Source organism: Podarcis melisellensis (assembly GCF_964234715.1).
Source record: "Podarcis melisellensis genome assembly, chromosome: 4".
NCBI classification, from domain to species: domain Eukaryota; kingdom Metazoa; phylum Chordata; class Lepidosauria; order Squamata; family Lacertidae; genus Podarcis; species Podarcis melisellensis.
In genome coordinates this window covers 23,527,651-23,548,403 of record NC_138531.1, presented here as the reverse complement: position 1 = coordinate 23,548,403, position 20,753 = coordinate 23,527,651, and the positions used below count along the sequence as shown (strand labels likewise).

The 20,753-nt window shown below is 42.6% G+C and overlaps 1 protein-coding gene across 1 annotated transcript; it reads right to left on the bottom strand.

The window, feature by feature from the left end:
• Positions 1-229: 229 nt before the first annotated feature.
• Positions 230-20,112, bottom strand: LOC309368281 (DNA excision repair protein ERCC-5-like). The gene is made up of 16 exons (XM_081908168.1): positions 20,052-20,112; positions 19,538-19,656; positions 18,717-18,892; positions 18,016-18,131; positions 17,826-17,918; positions 17,620-17,680; positions 17,006-17,149; positions 11,895-12,102; positions 9,719-10,681; positions 9,125-9,369; positions 8,360-8,479; positions 6,350-6,563; positions 5,069-5,213; positions 3,823-4,023; positions 2,596-2,680; positions 230-1,076 (listed from the first exon to the last, which is right to left on the bottom strand). Exons 2-16 carry the CDS (start codon positions 19,623-19,625, stop codon positions 519-521), a joined length of 3,417 nt encoding a protein of 1,138 aa, XP_081764294.1. The 5' UTR covers positions 19,626-19,656; positions 20,052-20,112; the 3' UTR covers positions 230-518.
• Between the last annotated feature and the right edge of the window lie 641 nt (positions 20,113-20,753).

Genomic DNA, 20,753 nt, shown 5'->3' with positions numbered 1-20,753 from the left:
TTTCTCTGCAATGGATGACATGCCTAAAATGATTTTTTAATATAGGTGAAAGGCACGGTATGAGGAGTTGAAGCTGCCCAAAGTGTTTTCTTCTGGCGGAATGCAGAAACCCTGCTCACATTTCATGAAGTGTGAAGCTGACTGACAGGTTGACTGCATTATAAAACGACTCAATTTCCATGATGAAAAACACACACACCATTACAAAATCACCTTGAGAACCTTCAAGGGAGGCAAATTTCTTTATTCTCCTGGAAGCATTCTTGAGAAAACAGACATTGATATTATCCTCTTAAAAGAGGTTTAAACATTCCAGCTCATAATCGCTATTGGAAAAAGAGAAGCCCTTATTTAATAAATAGTGCTAATATATACAAAAATAAGATCATGGAGGTTCGTGCTGATATATACAAAAGTAAGATAATGAAGGTGGGAGAGCAATTCTTGGCTAGCGAAGATTTCATTGTGCTATATACCAAACAGCATTTTCAGAATTCCCTATCTGTTGCTAGCTAGCACTATTTCTTACGTCTTCCCCTGGAAGACTTGCCCCTTGCCTTCTTGCCCTCAAATACAGGCCTAGCTGTGACCAGAGGCTTTTCTTCCTCTGCACTAGAGCTGCTGTTCCCCACTTCGTCCCGCTTGGCTTCAATCTCCAAGCTGGCTGTGTCCGCTTCAAGCACCAGGGCATTTCCTCCTTTTTTGCACCTTTTGGAGGCTTCCTTCTCCAACTCTTCGGCCGACGATTCACCAGACGATTCAGCCTCCGAGAGCTGAATCTCCCCTACAAAGCCTCCCCCTCCACAACCCTCCCCTTTCAGCTGTGGGGTTTTTCTCCTCTTGCCCCGCCGGCCCTGTGTTCCAGCCAGTCTTTGCTTCGCGCCTCGAAGAGGATCCTTCCCTTTCCTCCGCTTGCGTTCTTGCTCCATGACTGCAGTCGCCTGCAGGACTTCGTTTTGCTCTTCTTCCTTCTCTTTCCTCCTCAGGCAAGTCACAGCCCGGCGAAGCCTCTGACTCTTGATGGCTTGCTTCTCGTGTTGTGCTGATCTGAAGAAGGAGTCGATACGGAGCTGAGTCTACAAAGAAAAGGGGGCATCCCCAAAACTGATGTTAAGGAATTATGGCATAGGCTAATTGCAATAGGGAAAAGACACAGGGCATCTAAGTTCACCCTCTATATTGCCTGGGCCTATCAAGCCAACTGAGGCCCACTGTACCAATGAAGATCTATGGGAAAGTCCTCTCTTGAGATTCCACCCAGCAAGCTATAAGATCCACCAGACTCAGGAAATGGGCTTAGCTCAGTGGTAGAGCATTTGCTTTGCAGGCAGAAGGTCCCAGGTTCAATCCCAGGCATCTCCACGTAGAGGTGGAAGAGAACTGTCTGAAATCCTGGAGCACTGCTGGCAGTCAGCACTAGATGGACCAATGATCTGGCTCAGGATAAGATTTCAAGTTCCTACTCAAGACCTTTTAGTTAGTGGCACCTCAGTTGTGAAACTTCCTTCCTGACAGGTCCACCAGAACATGCCACTGATATCTTTCATAGCAGGAGGATGAAGATCTGTTCATTCAAATTAACCTTTAGTGAGTAAATGATCAGTTCATATAGTTCAGTTTTTCCTTGAAATCCTGCATTTTGCAGTTTGTGGTTTTATGGGGTTTTGGGCCGGATGGTTTCGTTTTGAAAGAGATAAAGTGTCTAAGTAATCCAGAATTCCTAATAAACATGCAATAAAGACTGCTGTTCATTTGCATATTTTCTATGTAGATATTTGCATATAATTTACATAAAAACCAGGTTCTCTGCCTGTGGGGTCTCATGCAATTTCTACACAGGCTGATATACTGAATGCTGACTACTCTCTCCAGATAGGCAGCTCTAAGTGCAGAGATTATGATTCTGCACAGCTAGGGAAGGGCCCTGCCATTCTACACAGTTGGTTTTCATCACTGAACAAAGGAGAGTTTCAGAAAAAGGTAACTAGTCACATTCCAGGTGGCACAGAACGTGAAAGGATAGCATCTGGATGAGCCCTCTTGTCTGTTCAACATTAGGACTCATCATCTGTTATCAACATGTTTGCTTACAAATTTATGTCTCCAGTTATGGTCTGAAAATAACTTGTTGGAAAGGAAGAGGAGCCTCAGTGATCCTGGCAAATTTCCTAGCCACCTGTGGGAAGACCGTTCCTGCCAACTCCTGGGCTTAGAAATCAAGAGGTCTGAGCACAAACCAAATGCTAATCCCTTTATAACTGTCTCCAGGCTTCTGGTACTTATCTGGCTTCTGTTTTCAGCTCAAAGCATCTTACCACTTAAACTGCTTGAGATCTATGTAATGTTCACCTGCAAACCTAAACCCGCACCACTTCTTCAAAGATAATAAACTCATTGAGCCAGCTAAAAGATTCATCAGCCAGGTCCATTAAATGGCCTGTGTTTTATAGGTGAATACGAGGTCAGTGCTGGTCCTTCAGTTTCCAAACAATCCTTAATATCAAAGTAAGCTGTTTGATAGCAGCACCTATGGATGATGTAGCAAAACAAGTTTCAACACCCCCACAGACACACATTTGTGCGTGTTACTGATACCTGCTGTGCATTCAGCTGCTTGAGGACAGGCAACAGGACTTCGTCTGTTTTCAACTTGGTCCAGCCAAAACGACTTTGGCAAAATGTGTTTCAAGTCAAGGGCCAATAGAAATTCAAAGGAAATGAAAGAATGAATGAAAGTTCCTGAAAGCAGCAAACACATCCAGGAAAACAGGATTTGCAGTTATGTGGATTGTGTCAAATGCTGCCATTCTGCTTCCACAATAAGCTTCAAATTGTGCAAGAGGCCTTCTACCTCCACCCCAATCTCTTGCAGCCACTGCTCCCCTGCACACCCTTCAAAATCTGCTCCAGAGGATTTGGGTATCCTTTGCAGAAGATTTTTGGGGTGAACAGGGTTATGCCACTCAAACTGAGCTGGATACAAGCTTGTATTTCGGAAGTCTATAAGTACCGTATTTTTCGCCCCATAGGACGCATTTTCCCCCTCCAAAAATGAAGGGGAAATGTGTGTGTGTCCTATGGGGCGAATGAAGCTTTCGCTGAAGCCTGGAGAGCGAGAGGCACCGGTGCGCACTGACTCCTCTCGCTCTCCAGGCTTCAGGAAGCTATCCGCAAGCCTTGCAAGCACGCAGAGCACTCCGGAGGGTGTCCCATGCTTTGGGCAGGTGTGCGCAAGGCTTGGGGCGGCAGGCGCGGCTGGGGGGGAGAAATAATTTTTGTTATTCATTCCCCCCCCAAAAAAAAACCGAGGTGCGTCCTATGGGCCGGTGCGCCCTATAGGACGAAAAATACGGTAATAGCTTTATGTAGCAGCACAATGAGCATTTAAAAGTAGAAAAACCCCTAACAATTACTACGTTTTATGATGCAAATCTGGGATATTCTCAAGCCTTTTCCTGTTAATTTTATACATGTATCGCAGCACTTTTCACACGCAAAGACTGCAGTTCTTTGACTTGCTGTTTTTCAAGTAGTATCTTTCATTCACCGCACATCTGCATTTGGTGACAGCTAATTGAAGAAACTCTGTGCATTAGGAAGCACACAAGAGGTGGCAAATCGGTTAGCTGCTTCTGGATGACACTTGCATTGAGAGAGAGATTTCTATCCCCTCCGCACCACAGAATTGTGTTAGCAAACCATGTGAGCTCTTTCATGCAACACAGCACCCCATTTGTTGCACGTTTCACAAACATTTCTGCCGGAGCATTTCGAAGCACAGCTTATCAAGAGTACAGAGAAAACTGACGGGGGAAAGGATATTCTCTTATCTGTTCCACGTCAGGTCTTCCCCAAACGAATAATCCTTTCGACTCATCCACCACGGGATGCAGATAAGCCTCTGCTACTGCAGGATTTGGGAAACCGGGTGCAAGCTGCAACTGCCGCAATTTTTTTTTCACTTTGGTGTCATACGGATTGGGACGCGTTTTATTATACTTCTGAGCCTCGGCCCACCATTCCCTGAGAAAACAGAAATAGATGTTTAAATCTCTCTCACACACAGGAGAGAATGTGTTGGTTTGGTCAAGACTGTCACCTGTCAAAGAGACAAGGGAAACTTCAGTTTTGAATAGCTTATGGCCCCTTCAGGTATAGGGACTACAGCAACCAAAACAGCTTTTAGTACACAATGAGCACACAGCCCATACAGAAGTCATTTCCTTGCATTGTGCAATGTAAAATGGAGGTCCTCAGTTTGCCCCAGTGAGCAGCAGGGTGGTGACCAGGTATGACCATGTGCTGAAATCAGTTTGGGAATGGTATTACATCTGCAGAAGAGCAGTGAATGCTTTTTCCGTTCGTGGAAGACAAAAGCATAAAGAACGTCAAAGAGAAATCCAAAGCCCATTATACATGAATCAGTAGACAGCCTTAAACCATGGTTTACTGTTGATTTTTCAGATTACGGCTTGTTAGAGAGCAACAAACCATGGTTCTGTGCTTAACTGCAGCTTTCTGCTTTATGTCTCCTGTCTGCACCAGCAGAGAGGCAAAGCAGGAGCAACCTGGCAGCATGCGAAAGCCAGAAACCATGGTTTGCCATGACAAACGAACATGTTCTGCCATGAATGCAGAGAATCACAGTACAGTGGTACCTCGGGTTAAGAATTTAATTCGTTCTGGAGGTCCATTTTTAACCTGAAACTGTTCTTAACCTGAGACACCACTTTAGCTAATGGGGCGTCCCGCTGCCACCATGCGATTTCTGTTCTCATCCTGAAGCAAAGTTCTTAACCTGAGGTGCTATTTCTGGGTTAGCAGAGTCTGTAACCTGAAGCGTCTGTAACCTGAAGCGTCTGTAACCCAAGTTACCACTGTAATTACAAGAAATATAAACAGATTCATGATTGTTTCTGTGTTATACTAATATTTCCCTTTGCCAGGCATCCTAGCTCATAATGCTTCAGACCAGAACACACACACACACACACACACAGAGAGAGAGAGAGAGAGAGAGAGAGAGAGAGAGAGAGAGAGCAGCCTGCAAAAAAAATTAAATACCTACACAAGTTTTAAGAGAGGCTCCATTCCTCGTCCAGGAAATTCGTTCAAGATCTCCATTGCTGTTACACAGCCAACAGTAGGAATTCCTTCTGTGTAATCACTACCAAGCAGATAGGCTAGATTAATTAACTTGCTTCGATCCAAGCCTGAAGGGAGGGAAATAAGCAAATCATGTGTGACAGAATTCACAAGTTCACACTTAAACTAAAAAATATACATTAACTTTGTTAAGAAAAAAAGGGGGGTGCAACAGCTCAGTGATGCTTTTATGGTGTGTACTATGAAGTTCAGTCCTGAACCTTTTCCACACACAAAGAGCAGAAATCTTGGGCAACCAGGTTTGAGATCTGCTACGTATCAGCAAAATCAACAGAGTGCCCAAAAAACTACTGGTTGGAATTAGCATGATTCATCTTCATGCAAGAGCAGGCACTGAAAACATGTCTAAGAGCTGCAAAGATTCACAAACTGTTGCTAACAATTGATCTAATTCAAGTTATTATCAACATCTCCTAATACCAAATGTCTTGTGGCTTGCAAGTAAAAACAGCTATCAAGTTTAACAATAAAATAGCAATACACACTCCTACACTGAGAGAGAGAGAGAGAGAGAGAGAGAGAGAGAGAGAGAGAGAGAAGCATGTTAATCAATCCTTCAAATGCCTGCAAGAAAAGGTATGTCAACCTGGTGCCCAAAGGATGCTAACGTTGGTACCACACTTTACCGAGGCTGCCCCACTCAGACCAGGTAATAATTATTCTACGCTATCCACGGGCAGCAAAAGCTAGTTTAAATAAATTATACAAAAGCTCCAAGTGCAGGCTAACGAGAGAACTTGCTTTTAGTTCAAGAAACCTGACAGGTTTTAAGGCTACTCCGACTAAATGCTGTGTCTCAATTGTTTCTAACTACTGAGCAGACATGACTCATTCCTAATCTGGGAAGCCAAACATCAGAAAGATTAAGAGTGTTAATCCAGGGACCAACACCAGCAGCCACAAGGATCAACCAGTTACAGAACATCTCCAGACAGTGGAACTAACAGAGCAGTGTTATGCAGGTTACCCCCTGAATTCAAACCGCTTGTCACCAATTCTATAATCCTCCGAAGCAGAAGAACGAATAGAGGGACAAGGAAATATATTTGAATTATCTGCTGTATTAATAGCGAAACTGTTGATACACTATCATAATAATAAAAATGCATAGTTTCAATTAGGGGGTTAAAAAAAAAGCAGCAATTCAAATTTTCTGCATAAGCAGGGGGGGTTTTGGCCTTACCTAGCTGATTCTGGAAATCCACGTACTGGTAATATTCCACGTACTTGTTTTGAGAGAAGAAGTTTTTGTACACATGTCGTGCTCCAAACAACCAAATGTCACTGTCATCCGTGATTGTCCCCGAGGTTTGATCCGTGAGGTCTAAGACGGCACATTGAGCTTCTGCCTCCATAGGGGCTTCGATGTATGGAATGCCAAAGAGGCGCAGAAGTTCCTGAGAGAACGGAGAAACAAACTCAATACAGTGGTAACTCTGGTTACAAATGCTTCAGGTTACGAGCTCCGCTGACCTGGAAGTAGCTGCTCCTGGTTGCGAACTTTGCCCCAGGATGCAAATGGAAATCGCATGCTTCTGGCGCGTGCGAAGCGGGAAACCCCATTAGCGATAGCACACCTCAGGATAAAAACCATTTCAGCTTAAGAACGGACCTCCGGAACAAATTAAATTCATAACCCCACTGTACTTCTCTCCCACAGGTATCACTCAATTACTGGCAGGTGAATGTGCGAACCAGCTCCACTGGAAAGCTCTGCATCAGAGGCAATATCAGGCAACATGGAAGTGCATTATTACATGTATAATGGGTGATTCACACATGCAAGCCATCACACCCAACTTACAAACGATGCCAGTGATTGTGGTTTCTGGTAGATAATTTTTTTCCTTAGAAGACAGTAAGTGACTGGTTTTGAGTGCAGCGTTTGTTTTACTGGGGAGGGAAAGGTCAAAAATATGTAAGAACACTTGACTATGTGAGCAGGGCAAATAAATCTTCTGCAGACAGCTGTTTGTCATGGAGATGTTCCAAGCTTGTACTGTATCTGCTGCATCTGCAGCTATGTGATATGTCAGTTAAGCCTGGATTTGCATGAGATGGAACAGATACACTATTTCCAGCTTTCTAAGAAAAATACATAAGGACTTTTCCCATTTCCACCCCTCCTTCCCTAACGTGTGTCTTGGCAACACATCAATAATCACTTATTTTCCTAATGCTCTACTTTAGTTTCGAGCGGGGTTAGTATAAGAGCTACATTCAATCTGTTTGTACAGATTGCTAACCCTTTCTGCCAACAGCCTAACTCAATATGATACATTTAAGTTGCACAGTGGAAAACAGAAACAAAAAGGCAATTTGTAGCTTTTATCACTGACATCTCTCTCTGCAGTTTGTTCTTCCAAGTCATGCAGAGTTAACATGTGAAGGAATTACTAACATGAGAATGTGTGTGCTTGTGGAGTGGGTGGGTAGCATGCCTCTAACTTATGATGTAATGTTGACATTTTCCTCTTATTTTATTTATTTTGTTCCATTTATTTTAATCCAGTTCTTGTGAAAGATCTCAAAGTGGTTTAACAGTAAAAATGTATTTAAAAGAGTATTTATTTATTTATTTATTAAAGTCAAATCCAGTACAGATGTAGACTGGGGTAAAACACTCAATTTAAAGATTTGTGGGAAGTCTTCAAAAGGCAATGAGACGAGAACAGAGATGGCACCTGCCTGGTATGTAATGGGAGGGAATTTATTTTCACAAATGTTTCTCAGTTTTATCTCACAGAATCACAGAACCGTGACAAAGATATTCATTTGCTGTGCTCAACTTTAAGAAATACCAGTTTATTCTTCCTTCTTAAATCCCCGTTGTTCAAATTAGGCACACAACACTGAAATGAGTCAAGCAAGCTTGTCTCTTGATATAGGTGGTGGTGGGGTTTTGCAATAAATTATCGCTCTATAGAATATTGTAGCAGCTGTTAAATAATTCAGTGAAACTGATCATGTGAGCATTGCTCAAATGCAATAAAGAAAATATTCATACCTCAAGTTTAAACAAAAGTTTGTACTCTCCCTCCCTCGCCTCTTTCCCGGTCACAGTAACCCAGTGTAAAGAGAGCTAAACTTGAACTTCACTGGATACTCTTGCCAACATTTCTCAGTTTTCCCTTTGGGAAAATGGGAGTCTTTAAAGGCTACTGAGAACAAGAAGGGATGATAAATACGTTACCTGACTTTCTAAGAACATCTGTCCTGTCACAGTGGCAGCAATACGCTCCTGCTGTTGCTTCTGAGCCTTTAGAGAATTTTGCTCAGCAGAAAGGTTTGTTTCCAAGACTTCCAACTCCTCCTGTAAACATAAAGGAAGATCCAAGTTCCATTAAGCCCCAAGGCATCGATGTATGTTAGTTTAAGTTCGTAGTAGGCATAATTACAGCAGAAACCTATGCTTGGGATTGTTAGCAACCCCCAGAAATATAAAATTCTGCACCAAACAAGTCCAAATTCTGCATTTAGCAGAGCAAAAACAGAGGAACCCTACCCAAAGAAAGGAAATTTAGCAGAAGACATTGTTGGTACAGTTCTGTACGCATGCATCGTCAAATCTGAAATTCTGACACACTGTTTTTAAGAAGGGGTTTTTCAAAAAAAATAGCCTATTTCTAATTTTCAGTCATAGGCAGAATCTGAAAAAGTACAGGCAGCAAACCAGTCATAAGAAGGGGGGTTTCATGGATGTCATAGTCTCTGTTCCTACTGACTTCCAATTCATCCTCTTTGTACTCTTTCAAATAACTCTACAAAGCTTTCAAATAACTCTACAAATCTGGCGTGCTCTGGTCCATGGGGTCACGAAGAGTCGGACACGACTAAATGACTAAACAACAACAAATCTTTCTCATTAAATAAATAAATGTTATGGAACAACTGAACAGAATTGTTGTATTCCCTGGGAATACAGCTCTTTCCCCGTTACTGACAACAAAATAATTACCATACTAATATCCTGCCATTCGTTAACGGCATCCTCCTTGCCTTCGATTTCAGCATCCTGTTGCATAGACAGCTCTGAATCCTCCCCAGTGTCTTCTGTTAGGCTGCCCATGGGACGTTCGTCCGCCCCTTTCACATCCTCTGCAGACAACACTTCTTCCTCCTCTGCAGCGGAAGCAAGGGACACCTCTGATGCTTCGTCCTGAGGTTCACCACTCACTTCGGCATCCACTTCAATGAAGCTACCTGATCAACATTAAAAAGAAAAGAAAAAGTGAAAATGATTGGCTTCTTTGCCTCTGTTCTTCTGGCAAGTTTCTTAAAGTAAAACCCAAGTGGTTCAAAATATTTAAAAACAACTTCATAAGCATCAATTAGTCCAATTAAAATCTGGGTGGGAGAGCAGAATTCTACAGTTGCCTTCCTTCCAAAACAAAACCGTTTTTAATTTGCCCCCTGAAAGATCACCAAAAATGAATGCATCTGAGCTACCCTTCCCAGGGCATTCCACAGAACCCTTCTTACATTCTGTAATGTTTATGTTTGTTCCTACGTTCCGCCTTTATCATATGAATATATTTTAACAACCACATACCATCAGAATCACTCTCTTCGGACTGTGATTGAAGTTCCTTTCTTTCTCTGTTGAGGTTTTCCATTTCTGAAGTAAACGGGAGTGCATGCTGCTGACCTTCAGAGGCTTTTTTCCCTGACGGCTGAACCAATTCCACTAAATGTTCAGCTTTGCCATTTTCGGCTACCTCTGCAAAGTTTGAATGGCTTGGGACAACTGATGGAGTCTGCGCTGAAGGCTTTTCTCGCATCTCTGTGCCACTATCCATACCTTCGTCTTTCCCAGAAGCTGTGCCTGGTGTGGAAGTCAAGGCTCCCATTCCTCCTTTTTCCTTATCTGCCACAGAAGGTATTTTTTCCATAAAAGGAGTGCATACGATTTCAGGTACACTCTGATCCTTCTCCAAGAGATCCTTCCTTTGACCCAATTCACTGTCTTGGCAAATGAGTTTGCCTTCTGAATGCCCGATAGATAAAAATGGAGGCTCTTTTTCACGCCGATCTTCAGGTACTTGGCCCTCCTCATCCGAGCTACTGGCAAGAATATCCTTCGTGGGAGGTCTCCCCACTCGACTGCCACCAGTGCGGATGCAAAAAGATGCTTCAGCATCCTCCTCCTCCTCCTCCTCACATAAAGCATTCTGAATAGCCCTGAGTGTCCTTGGGGACATGTTGCTGGCGTCAGAATGAGCGCTGGACCTGCCTTCATCCCCATCAAGCCGATCTTTGTTGTCGCCTTCCAGCTCCTCTTCTGAACTGCTTCCCAGCATGGCAGCTTGGATAGCAAGAACGGTTCTGGGAGAAGGAGGAGCTAGAGAAGAACTGCTGGTTGGTTCGGCCTTTATAATATCCTCTAGAGGGGGCTTCCTGTTAACCTGAGCCTCCTTAATATTCCCTCTAGACTCTGAATCTTGAAACCCTGCAGAAGAATGGCTGGCAGACTTTGTTTTCATACCTCTGGGGGCGTCGCCTTTGGATTGGACACCTGAGAGAAAAGGGATCATCACTGTTTATTCATAGGTTAATACAAGGGTAGGAGGGGGGTTTATAAAGAAAGACTGTGGGATTAAAACCACATACAAGCCGAGTGATGACTTTTATTTTATTTATAGGATTTGTATACCACCCGTTATGGGACGCGGGTGGCGCTGTGGGTTAAACCACAGAGCCTAGGACTTGGCAATCAGAAGGTCAGCGGTTCGAATCCCAGCAACAGGGTGAGCTCCCGTTGCTCGGTCCCTGCTCCTGCCAACCTAGCAGTTCAAAAGCACGTCAAAGTGCAAGTAGATAAATAGGTACCGCTCCGGCGGGAAGGTAAACGGTGTTTCCGTGCGCTGCTCTGGTTCGCCAGAAGTGGCTTAGTCATGCTGGCCACATGACCCGGAAGCTGTACACTGGCTCCCTCGGCCAATAAAGCGAGATGAGCGCCGCAACCCCAGAGTCGGCCACGACTGGACCTAATGGTCAGGGGTCCCTTTAACTTTTTATACCACCTGTCATCATAAGATCTCTGGGTGGTTCACAGAATAAAATGCACGATAAAAACAAGTGAATAAGTAATACAAAATAGCAAAACAATACCCATCCACCCTTCTCACAGACACATTTAAAAGACTATAGAATATGAATCAACCAAAGGCTGAAGAGGAACATTTTTACCTGGTGCCTAAAAATATATAATGAAGGCGCCAGGCAAAGCTCCCTCGGGAGAGCATTCCACAAAAGCAGAGCCACCACAGACAAGGCCCATTCTCGTGTTGCCACCCTCCAGACCTCAACTGGAGGAAGCACAGGAAGAAGGGCCTCAGGTGGTGAATGCAGATTCCAGGGCGGTTTATATGGGTGAGAGGCGGCCCTTCGGGTATTGCAGTCCTGAGCCATTTAAGGCTTTATAGGTAAAAAACAGCACTCTTAATTGGGCCCGGAAGCTAAGTGGCAGCCAGTGCTGTCAGGCCAAAACTAGCCTTATACACTCAGCAACCTGGTCACTGAATTCTGTACCAGCTGAAGCTTCTGAACCATCTTCAGAGGCACCCCTATGTATAAACATGGTTACCAGAGCATAGACAACAGAAGTTATTCTGCAGTTATTAAACTGGTTTAATTAATTAAGTTTGTTGTGGTTATGAAACCGCTTTAATTTTAATAGCACTGTACATTTAAGTTTCTCATGGAAAGAAACCTTATTGCCCTACTACCTTTTATTAAGATATAGTGAGAGGTGTCTTCCGAAACAACCCGTCTGGTTTCCACTTCTTTCAAGAAGCCCCCGTCTTCTTCGTACTGGCTCTGGATTTGGCCCGAGTGCTGTTCATTCATCTCCTTCTGCACCTTTTCTATGTGCCGATTCAAGCTGCTTTTCTTAAGCAATCCCTTGAGCTGATACTGGGAGAAGTCACTGGACTCCTTCAACAATAACAAAAACAACACTTCAATAAACTTGAATTGAACTTCCTGTATTTCCAGGGCAAATAAATGTACTATGTTAGAGGAAGAGGAGGTATTTCAACCATCAGGAGACATTATCATCAACGTTTTGTTAAAAAAAATTGACATTTTTCTTTTTAGAACATCAACAATGATATCCATCACATAGCTTGTTCCATTTAACATGTAAAAAGTTTTGAAAATTATCCACTGACTTTGGAATAGTTATATAATAGAAGACGCAGAATTTCTTCCTCATATAACACAGCAGAGATGGCTAACCTTCTTTTAAGCTATACTGAACCATGGAAAACCCTTCAGGAACCACCTATCAAAGCAGTTGTGGCTGAAGTGTGAAAGCGAGTACAGCCCTTTGCTTTTTCTGTTTTCTAAAGACACATTCTTGGGCCCTTGCAAAATAAAAACCTTTCGACATCATGAATAACAAAAGGGGACCCACAGGAGTGATCAGTTAAAAACAACTGGAGGAGGTAGGGGCAGGGTTCATGGGGGGGTCCATTTTAGCATCACAAGATCGCAATGGGGTACTAAAGGAAGAAAAATCAAAAGCTTATATACATGCAATATGTTTTAGGAAATGGACAACTTTGCAGTGCCTTCAGGGGCCACACAAAAATCTTTTTTCTTCATGGTATCACAGTGGAGGATAAATAATAATAATAATAATAATAATAATAATAATAATAATAATAATAAATTTTATTTATATCCCGCCCTCCCCAGCCAAAGCCGGGCTCAGGGCGGCTAACAAAAATAAAACAGTACAAAAGTACAGTACAAACAACACTCTAAAATCATTCATTATAAAATTGATACAATAAAAAAATGGCACACAAAAAATGGCACACTGGGCGGAAAGTGTCTTGGGGAGCAAGAAAAACTCTTGTGGCTCATTGACTAGCTTTCCTGACAAGAGAACCAAGCACTACATCTTTGGTTCCCGGAAATGCAGCTTGCAGCTGAAAATGGAGCCTTGGATTCAAGCAGGGAGTCTTATGAGCAGACCACGGGGACTTTGCCCCCAGGGGATTTAGTTTCAAATCCTCGCTTATTAATAAAAACTCAAAGTGGCACTGAGCATGCCTAGGCATGTTTATTCTGAAGCCAGCCCTATTCCGTTCAATGACCAGGACTGCAATCTTACTTTCCAGTATGCAAAATGTAGGCTTGCTGGGAAAATAAAACATTATTAGATCATACCAGCCTTATAGTAAAATTTATTGTTTGAAATACATTTTATGCATGTTTTGATGTACTTTTATGGTATTGTCATAACATGCTCTGATTGTTCAGTTTTGAAGAAAAGTGGGGCATGAATAACAAACTATAAGTAATAATAATAATAATAATTTATTATTTATACCATGCCCATCTGGCTGGGTTTCCCCAGCCACTCTGGGCAGCTTCCAAAAAACACTAAAATACTATAAACTATTAAACATTAAAGGCTTCCCTAAACAGGGCTGCCTTCAGATGTCTTCTAAAAGTTTGGTAGTTATTTTTCTCTTTGACATCTGGTGGGAGGGCGCTCCACAGGGCGGGTGCCACTACCGATAAGGGCACTTTGAATGCTGTGTGTGATGGAAACAAGATAAAAATGGCAAATTAATGGCAGGCGTTTCTCTGATTGTTCAGTTTTGAAGAAAAGTGGGGCATGAATAACAAACTATAAGTAATAATAATAATAATAATTTATTATTTATACCATGCCCATCTGGCTGGGTTTCCCCAGCCACTCTGGGCAGCTTCCAAAAAACACTAAAATACTATAAACTATTAAACATTAAAGGCTTCCCTAAACAGGGCTGCCTTCAGATGTCTTCTAAAAGTTTGGTAGTTATTTTTCTCTTTGACATCTGGTGGGAGGGCGCTCCACAGGGCGGGTGCCACTATCGATAAGGGCACTTTGAATGCTGTGTGTGATGGAAACAAGATAAAAATGGCAAATTAATGGCAGGCGTTTCTCTGAGAGTTAGGACTGAGCATTCTATCATCACAGCATTATTGACCCTAAATAGGGAAACACAATAACTGGTTGCCTGGCAGTGCTTTAAATAGCCAAGAACAGTTGCAATATAAAAAGGGGGTTATGCAAGGGGGGGATTTAAAACAGTTGCCTGAAAACAGCAGGGTGCCCTGCGGCCAATGTTACATGTGTGAAAGATATCTAAACACATCTATTTACGGGTCAGCTGTTTATAAGACGAGAAACCAGCGCCAGCTCCACTTAGTTTTCTGGTTGTGAGCACACAATGTAAGGCTACCCACTACATCAGAGGTGAGGAACTTTTCTCTGTTTGAGGGCCACATTCCCTTCCAGGGGCCAAATGTCTGCGATAGGTAGAGTCAGGGGGAAAAGTGGGCAGTGCAACTGTTAATATTTCACCTTTACGCAGCAGGCTGGTTTGTAAAGACACTAATTGCATGCTCCATGCAAGCAAGCCAGAGACACTACCAAAGTTCAAGGACACATTCCAGCCCAGCAAAAACAAAACAAAAACACAACACTAAATGACAGCGTGCAGCAGAGGTCAGGGCGGAGAGGTGTGTTAGATATAGTTCCATTCCACCTTAAAAGGGCCAGGCATGACTGTTGTGTATCACATGGCTGTTTACGTCCAGCACAGTCTTGCTGGGAACTTCCGTTGTATGTTGCTTTTGCTTACTGCTGTTTTTGCTGGACACAAAGGGATGCAGACATGTTTTCCTTTGTTCCTGAACTATGCTGAATAAATGCTGTAAATATGCTTCCACATTTCTCTGTCTTCCTCATCTGCTGTGTGATGATTTACACATTCTGCTGACAGAGCATGCATGGGTCTCTAAACGTATCTGAGGCTCGTGTCGCTGTTTGATGGTGTTCCAAGGGAGACCGGCTGGTGGCTGGAGCCAGCTGGGGGCCTGCCTGATGCCCCCGTCTTCCCAGCAGTATCCCAGCAAGGTGTAGCCTGGGGAGAGGAATGTGTTGCCTGGAGAGAGTTCTGAGGGCCAGACAGAGAAGCATGGAGAACTGCATTCAGCCCCGAGACCTCATTGGTGTCAGGCGAACAATGTGTCAAATTACATAGTGCTTGGTCTCATGTCTTGAAGAGCACATCCCCCCACACCTGGATGTTCTGAGCTAAGGTGCCGGGTGCACTGGGTTACTATAGCAACCCCAACGAGGTTGAGTGTATGACTTGCTGAGCCATTCGCCCTCCAAATGGTTCAGAAAATGTATCTATGTGTAGAGACGGGTATAATAGTTTCTAGGGCACTGCTTTCCTTATGGGTTGCTGTGCCCTTTCCCGTTTGCTGTCAGAGTCTGCCTCTGGATCTGTGAGAAGTCAGGGGAAGAGGCTGTGGGTTTTACACAGCAGTGTTAGCTAGCATAGTGATAGTATCATAGAATTTTTTTGAGAGCTGGAAAGAACCCTGAGGATCATCTGGTCCAACTGCCTGCAATGCAGCAACATGAAACTGTCCCATATGGGGATCAAACCTGAAACCTTGGTGTTATCGGCACCACACTCTAACCAACTGAGCTATCCATGATGCTAGTAGATTCTTCTGTACATATGTATCTTTACTTCAAAGACCAGAAGAACTGTATATAGTAGATTTTAGGGTTTCTCTTTGTCTTGTGTCTGGAGACAACAAACACTTTGTGACTTTGAGCTGTGTGGCTGTTTCCAGAGTCCCTGGAAGAAGCTGTCTGTTGGGAGCATGAAATCTCTTAAAACTCCGCTGGGGCTCTACATACTGTGGCTACATTACACTGGTTGAGTTGTGGTGAACTACTGACTGACTTCCACAAGACACCAACAGGCCTGCGGCTCCCCACCCTTGCTCTACAGTGTATGATTTTAGCTCAATTTCTATGATTTACAGTACAGTGGTACCTAAGGTTAAGAACTTAATTTGTTCTGGAGGTCCATTCTTAACCTGAAACTGTTCTTAACCTGAGGTACCACTTTAGCTAATGGGGCCTCCCACTGTCGCTGAGCTGCCACCGTGCGATTTCTGTTCTCATCCTGAAGCAAAGTTCTTAACCCGAGGTACTATTTCTGGGTTAGCGGAGTCTGTAACCTGAAGCATCTGTAACTCAAGGTACACTACATGTCTGCTTGGGAACTAAGTCTTACTGAGTTCACTTGGGCTCACTGTCAGTTAAGTGTGTATGGAGCCTCAAAATTCATTTAACAGACAGTACGGATTCCTTACAGTTTAATCTTAGTGATGTTTCCCAGAGAATTGGGAGAGCATCCTTCTCTTCCCATATATAAATGGACACATGCCCATAAGCTGGCCTTTGAATGTTAGCAAAACCACTTTGAAGGTTTATTACAATCAAGAAGTATATAAAGTTTGCAAACTAAGTAAAATAAAATGAGCAAATCCTGTATTTGAAGCATTCAATCTATTCCCTTCCTGCTATGGATTCGTTCATTTTGACTGCCCTACGTCTACCTTAAATTGTGATGTTGCTATTTTTGACATTTTATGCAATGGTTTAAATAAGCTGCTCTACACCGAGAACTATTACTCTGACATTTTTATGTAACAGATAGGTAGCCGTGTTGGTCTGCCATAGTCAAAACAAAAAAAATTCCTTCCAGTAGCACCTTAAAGACCAACTAAGTTAGTTCTTGGTATGAGCTTTCGTACCAAGAACACTCTGCTCTCTTGGTATGAGTATCTGAAGAAGTATGCATGCACACGAAAGCTCATACCAAGAACTAACTTAGTTGGTCTTTAAGGTGCTACTGGAAGGAATTTTTATGTAAGTACTTGTCGTGATGATAGTGGGCTTATCTGTTCTAAACACAGCAAGATTTTGTTCCGCTCACTTGAAAGGGTAAAAGGAAGGCTTGTGCATTACCTCTGGCATGGCCTCAAACATCGTCCTTCTTCGTTTTGTGAATTCCTTCATGTCGGTGAGGATCTCGTGCTTTACTTCAGGGGGCAAGCTCAGGAAATCTTCCGAGTCAACATCTACAGAATGAGGGTTTTCACACAATTCTTCCTGTGCAGGTTGGAAAAGGCAGAACGCAAAATGCAGAGCCGTGAGATAGTAATTCCAAAGGAACACGCTGACCGTGCAAAAGTACAGGAAGAAAAACATGCACATACTACTGAGTCTAACAAAAATACTGAAAGTTTAGTTTTCTTTAGTTTACTTTTGGGGACTGCACTAAAAAGTATCTGCCCTTTAGATCCTTTTATTTAAACGTTTAGGATCATGCAAAGCCTTAAGTGGAGTTATACCACTGATCTAGGTAGCGTAGTATTGCCTTCTATGCAGCTCTCAAAAAAGCTCTCTTAGGCAAAGGTCTTTCCCCAGATGTTGCTTCCAAGACACTGCTTTTAGCACTGACGTTTACTTAACCACAGCCATGATACCACATCAGCTCTTAGATTTTATGCTGATGTTCCTTATCCATTAGAAATGCACACAATAATATAAATAAGAACTCTAAATAGAGAGAGAGTTACTTGCAGTATCTTTTTCTGGGTCATTCGCTCCTCCCATTCCTTTTCATCTTCTTCATCAGAACTATGTTACAAAAGAAAAGGCAGTAAGCTGTCAATTATCAACACATTTTCCATAAAAAGCAAGAGAGCAGAGTGTTCTTTAATGGTTGCATGCCCATATAAACTTTGTACTGTAAATATAAACAATATAAGCATGTTCAACTCACCTGTTCTTTGCATTTTCTTGTAAAGAAGGCAATACGTAAATATCATCTATTTCTTCTCTTCGTATTTCTGAAAGGCTAGGGAATGCAGCCTCACTGTGGGGGGAATAACAACATTAGCAAAAACTTAATATTTAGAGTTGGGAGGAACCACCCACCCACACCTACCCACAGAGAGCAGCTATGTTCTTGCCTCTTGCCTGCCAGAACAGATTTGATAGCTTGTTTTTTCAGAAAAGTTTTCAAAAGTTTCTCTGACGTTTTCTTGGAGTCAGCGGCTGCAACTTCTTTCCGTTGTCTTCGCTTAGCCTGTCAACAACATTGGTGAAATGTTTTGTGTTAGAAGATTATGTTCTTTCCATTAATTTGATTCTCATTTCTCATATTAAACTGCTGTTTAGAACTTGACTTCTTTTTACCAACTGGTTTATCGTCATGCAACATCTTTACTGATGTTGTTACAGTGGTATTGTGTTTTTTTGCACTGTGCTGTGCACAGCTTTGCTGCATTTCCTATGAAACTGAAGTTTGTAGTTAAATGAAATAGAAAGTCAGCTACAATAACAGTCATTCCAATGGTCTTTTTAGAAGTCCTTACATTAATGACCAGCTACCACATACTCTATTCATGACACATACTTCCACAAGTGAGACAGAGATTTACTGAATGCCATATTAAATTTGACCATTGTGGGAAAGGATTAAATTCCTGCCTCGGTTAGAGATGCACACAGCAGAGCCTCCATTTTGTTGTAGCTGGGAGAATCAAACTAATTCCTAGGCTCCAATTCTACACCTCTAATGTTGCAATCCTATTCTCATTTTCCTGAAAATAAATTTATACTGTACCTGGCAAAAAGTTCAGTACTGGACAAGGTCATATAAAGCACGTACCAAAGTTTGCCTCTTCAAAAGTGGTGCTTCACCATCAAAAACAAAGACTGGGCGAATTCGAAAGAACAACAGCTTGCAAAGTCGGTGAAACAAAGTGAGAAGGTGAGCATTGTGGGTGGAATTTCCATGGCGTTCCCTTGCCCCTTTCACAGCTTGATTTAGCCAAATGCTGATATCTTAGAAGAGGATTCATAGGAAGAAAACTAAGGAAGCAGATACATGCAAACAACAAGAACATCTCAAGAAGCTGCTTATGTCAGATCCTGACATTGCAGCCAACAAAGTGAGCTCTAGCCCACGAAAGCCTGCAACACATTATTTTTCTTAAGAGTTTAGGATGCCACAGGACTCTCTGAGAGACACATACATCCTGTCAAACATCAGAAGAGGTTTGAAAGAAACTGGTTTTTTTACATTCCTTATTAGCTTATTCGTTCGTGCATTTTAAATCATTTTAAGCTGTGCAATTGTGGTTTGTAATAAACTGTATAGCTTTCTTCATCACCACCTCCCTTTTGTGCTGACTTGGTACCATTTTCGTAGCTGTCAACGTTTCCCTTTTTTAAAGGGAAATTCCCTTATTCCGAACAGGGTTCCTCGCAAGAAAAGGGAAGAGTTGACAGCTATGCATTTTGTATCTGTTTTGGCTTGTGCTTTCTAACTTAGCTGCTGCTCTAGTTTTGAAGCTAAAATAATATTTAACTCTTTGTTGTTCTGGGAGCTTTGCAACATCCCCAGTCTGCTTCTTGTCAAATTTTCTGGGATTTCACTACAATATCCCCCCCTCCCCTATTCTTCTTCCTTTTTTTTTTTAAGGATACCAACAGCAAGGATTTTTCCTTCCAACGTTTCTGGGTTTATGGGTCTTCCAGAGCACTCCAGCAGCTTCCAAAGTCCTTGAACTCCCATCTTTTATTAGGTAATTAAATGGAAGATGAATCTGTTGGAAACAATAAAAATATTGGTGGGTCAAATACAAAGACACCTTTTTTAGAAAACACACCCATGCACATACTATAGATGGAGGTTTAATTCTTATTTTACTTCAGCACTGCCCCGGGAATTGTGCGAGAGATATGCGGTGGTTCCCTAGTAAATAAGTCAGCATGTAAAAGGTTAGAATGTTTTAACCCAGACCTACCAAGTGAAACACAAAGACACAATAGCGGGTGTGCATTCCACGTACCCCAAAACGTATTTTTAAGACCTCCCCCTTTCCCTGAAGAAATGTGCAGAAATTATTTTCAACCCCTTAAAAAGACGCGGGGCAGGAATAAGCGTGAGGAGGGGAGAGGACACGGGTCCAGCGATGGTATTTCTCATGCATCCTCTTACCCAAACTCCGCCATCTTGCCTCGTCGCGCTTCCTTCGCGTCCGCCGCTCGTCGCCGGCATGACTGAGGCGCGCGGCATGCTGGGAGATGTAGTTTCGGCCGGAGATGCACCGCCGCTTGTGATTGGGCGCCCATCACCCCTTCCCCGCGCAGCGTGGTTCCCACACATCCTCAGTTCTCTCTTAATGTTTTTAATGGTCTCTATTACTGTGCTTTTATGTTTGTTTTTAATAAAGAAAACTATGGCTTATGCCCAGGGCCGGATTTAGGTTTGATGAGGCCCTAAGCTACTGTAGGTAATGGGGCCCTTTATATGTCCATCTGTCCTTTATCAACAACAAATTGTCGCTGTTTTTTGTGTTGAATATATGTTATATGGCAATTTATGGACCTAATAGTTATATAAAGACATTTGCGCATGTTGCCATGCAACCAGTCCATGCAGAATCATAGTTGTCAACGTTTTCACTTTTTTAAGGGAAATTGCCTTATTCCAAATAGGATTCCTCTCAAGAAAAGGGAAAAGTTGACAGCTATGTGCAGAATGTAGACATCCTATATCTAGAAATGACCAAACCAGTGATATTTTAGGGAGCAGGCTGGCAGGCAGAGCCCATTACTTACATCACAGGAGCCTACACAACACAAAACGCTGTTGCTGTATGTAGGTTTTATTTTATTTGTTTTTTATCTTATATTTTGG

Coding starts and splice junctions, on each gene's coding strand:
- LOC309368281 (XM_081908168.1), bottom strand. CDS start 19,625: ATGGGAGTTCAAGGACTTTGGAAGCTGCTGGAGTGCTCTGGAAGACCC. Junction 4,024..5,068: donor GAGCCTCTCTTAAAACTTGT/GTAGGTATTTAA, acceptor CTGTTTTCTCAG/GGAATGGTGGGCCGAGGCTC. Junction 2,681..3,822: donor GACGTGGAACAGATAAGAGA/ATATCCTTTCCC, acceptor GACTTGAAACAC/ATTTTGCCAAAGTCGTTTTG.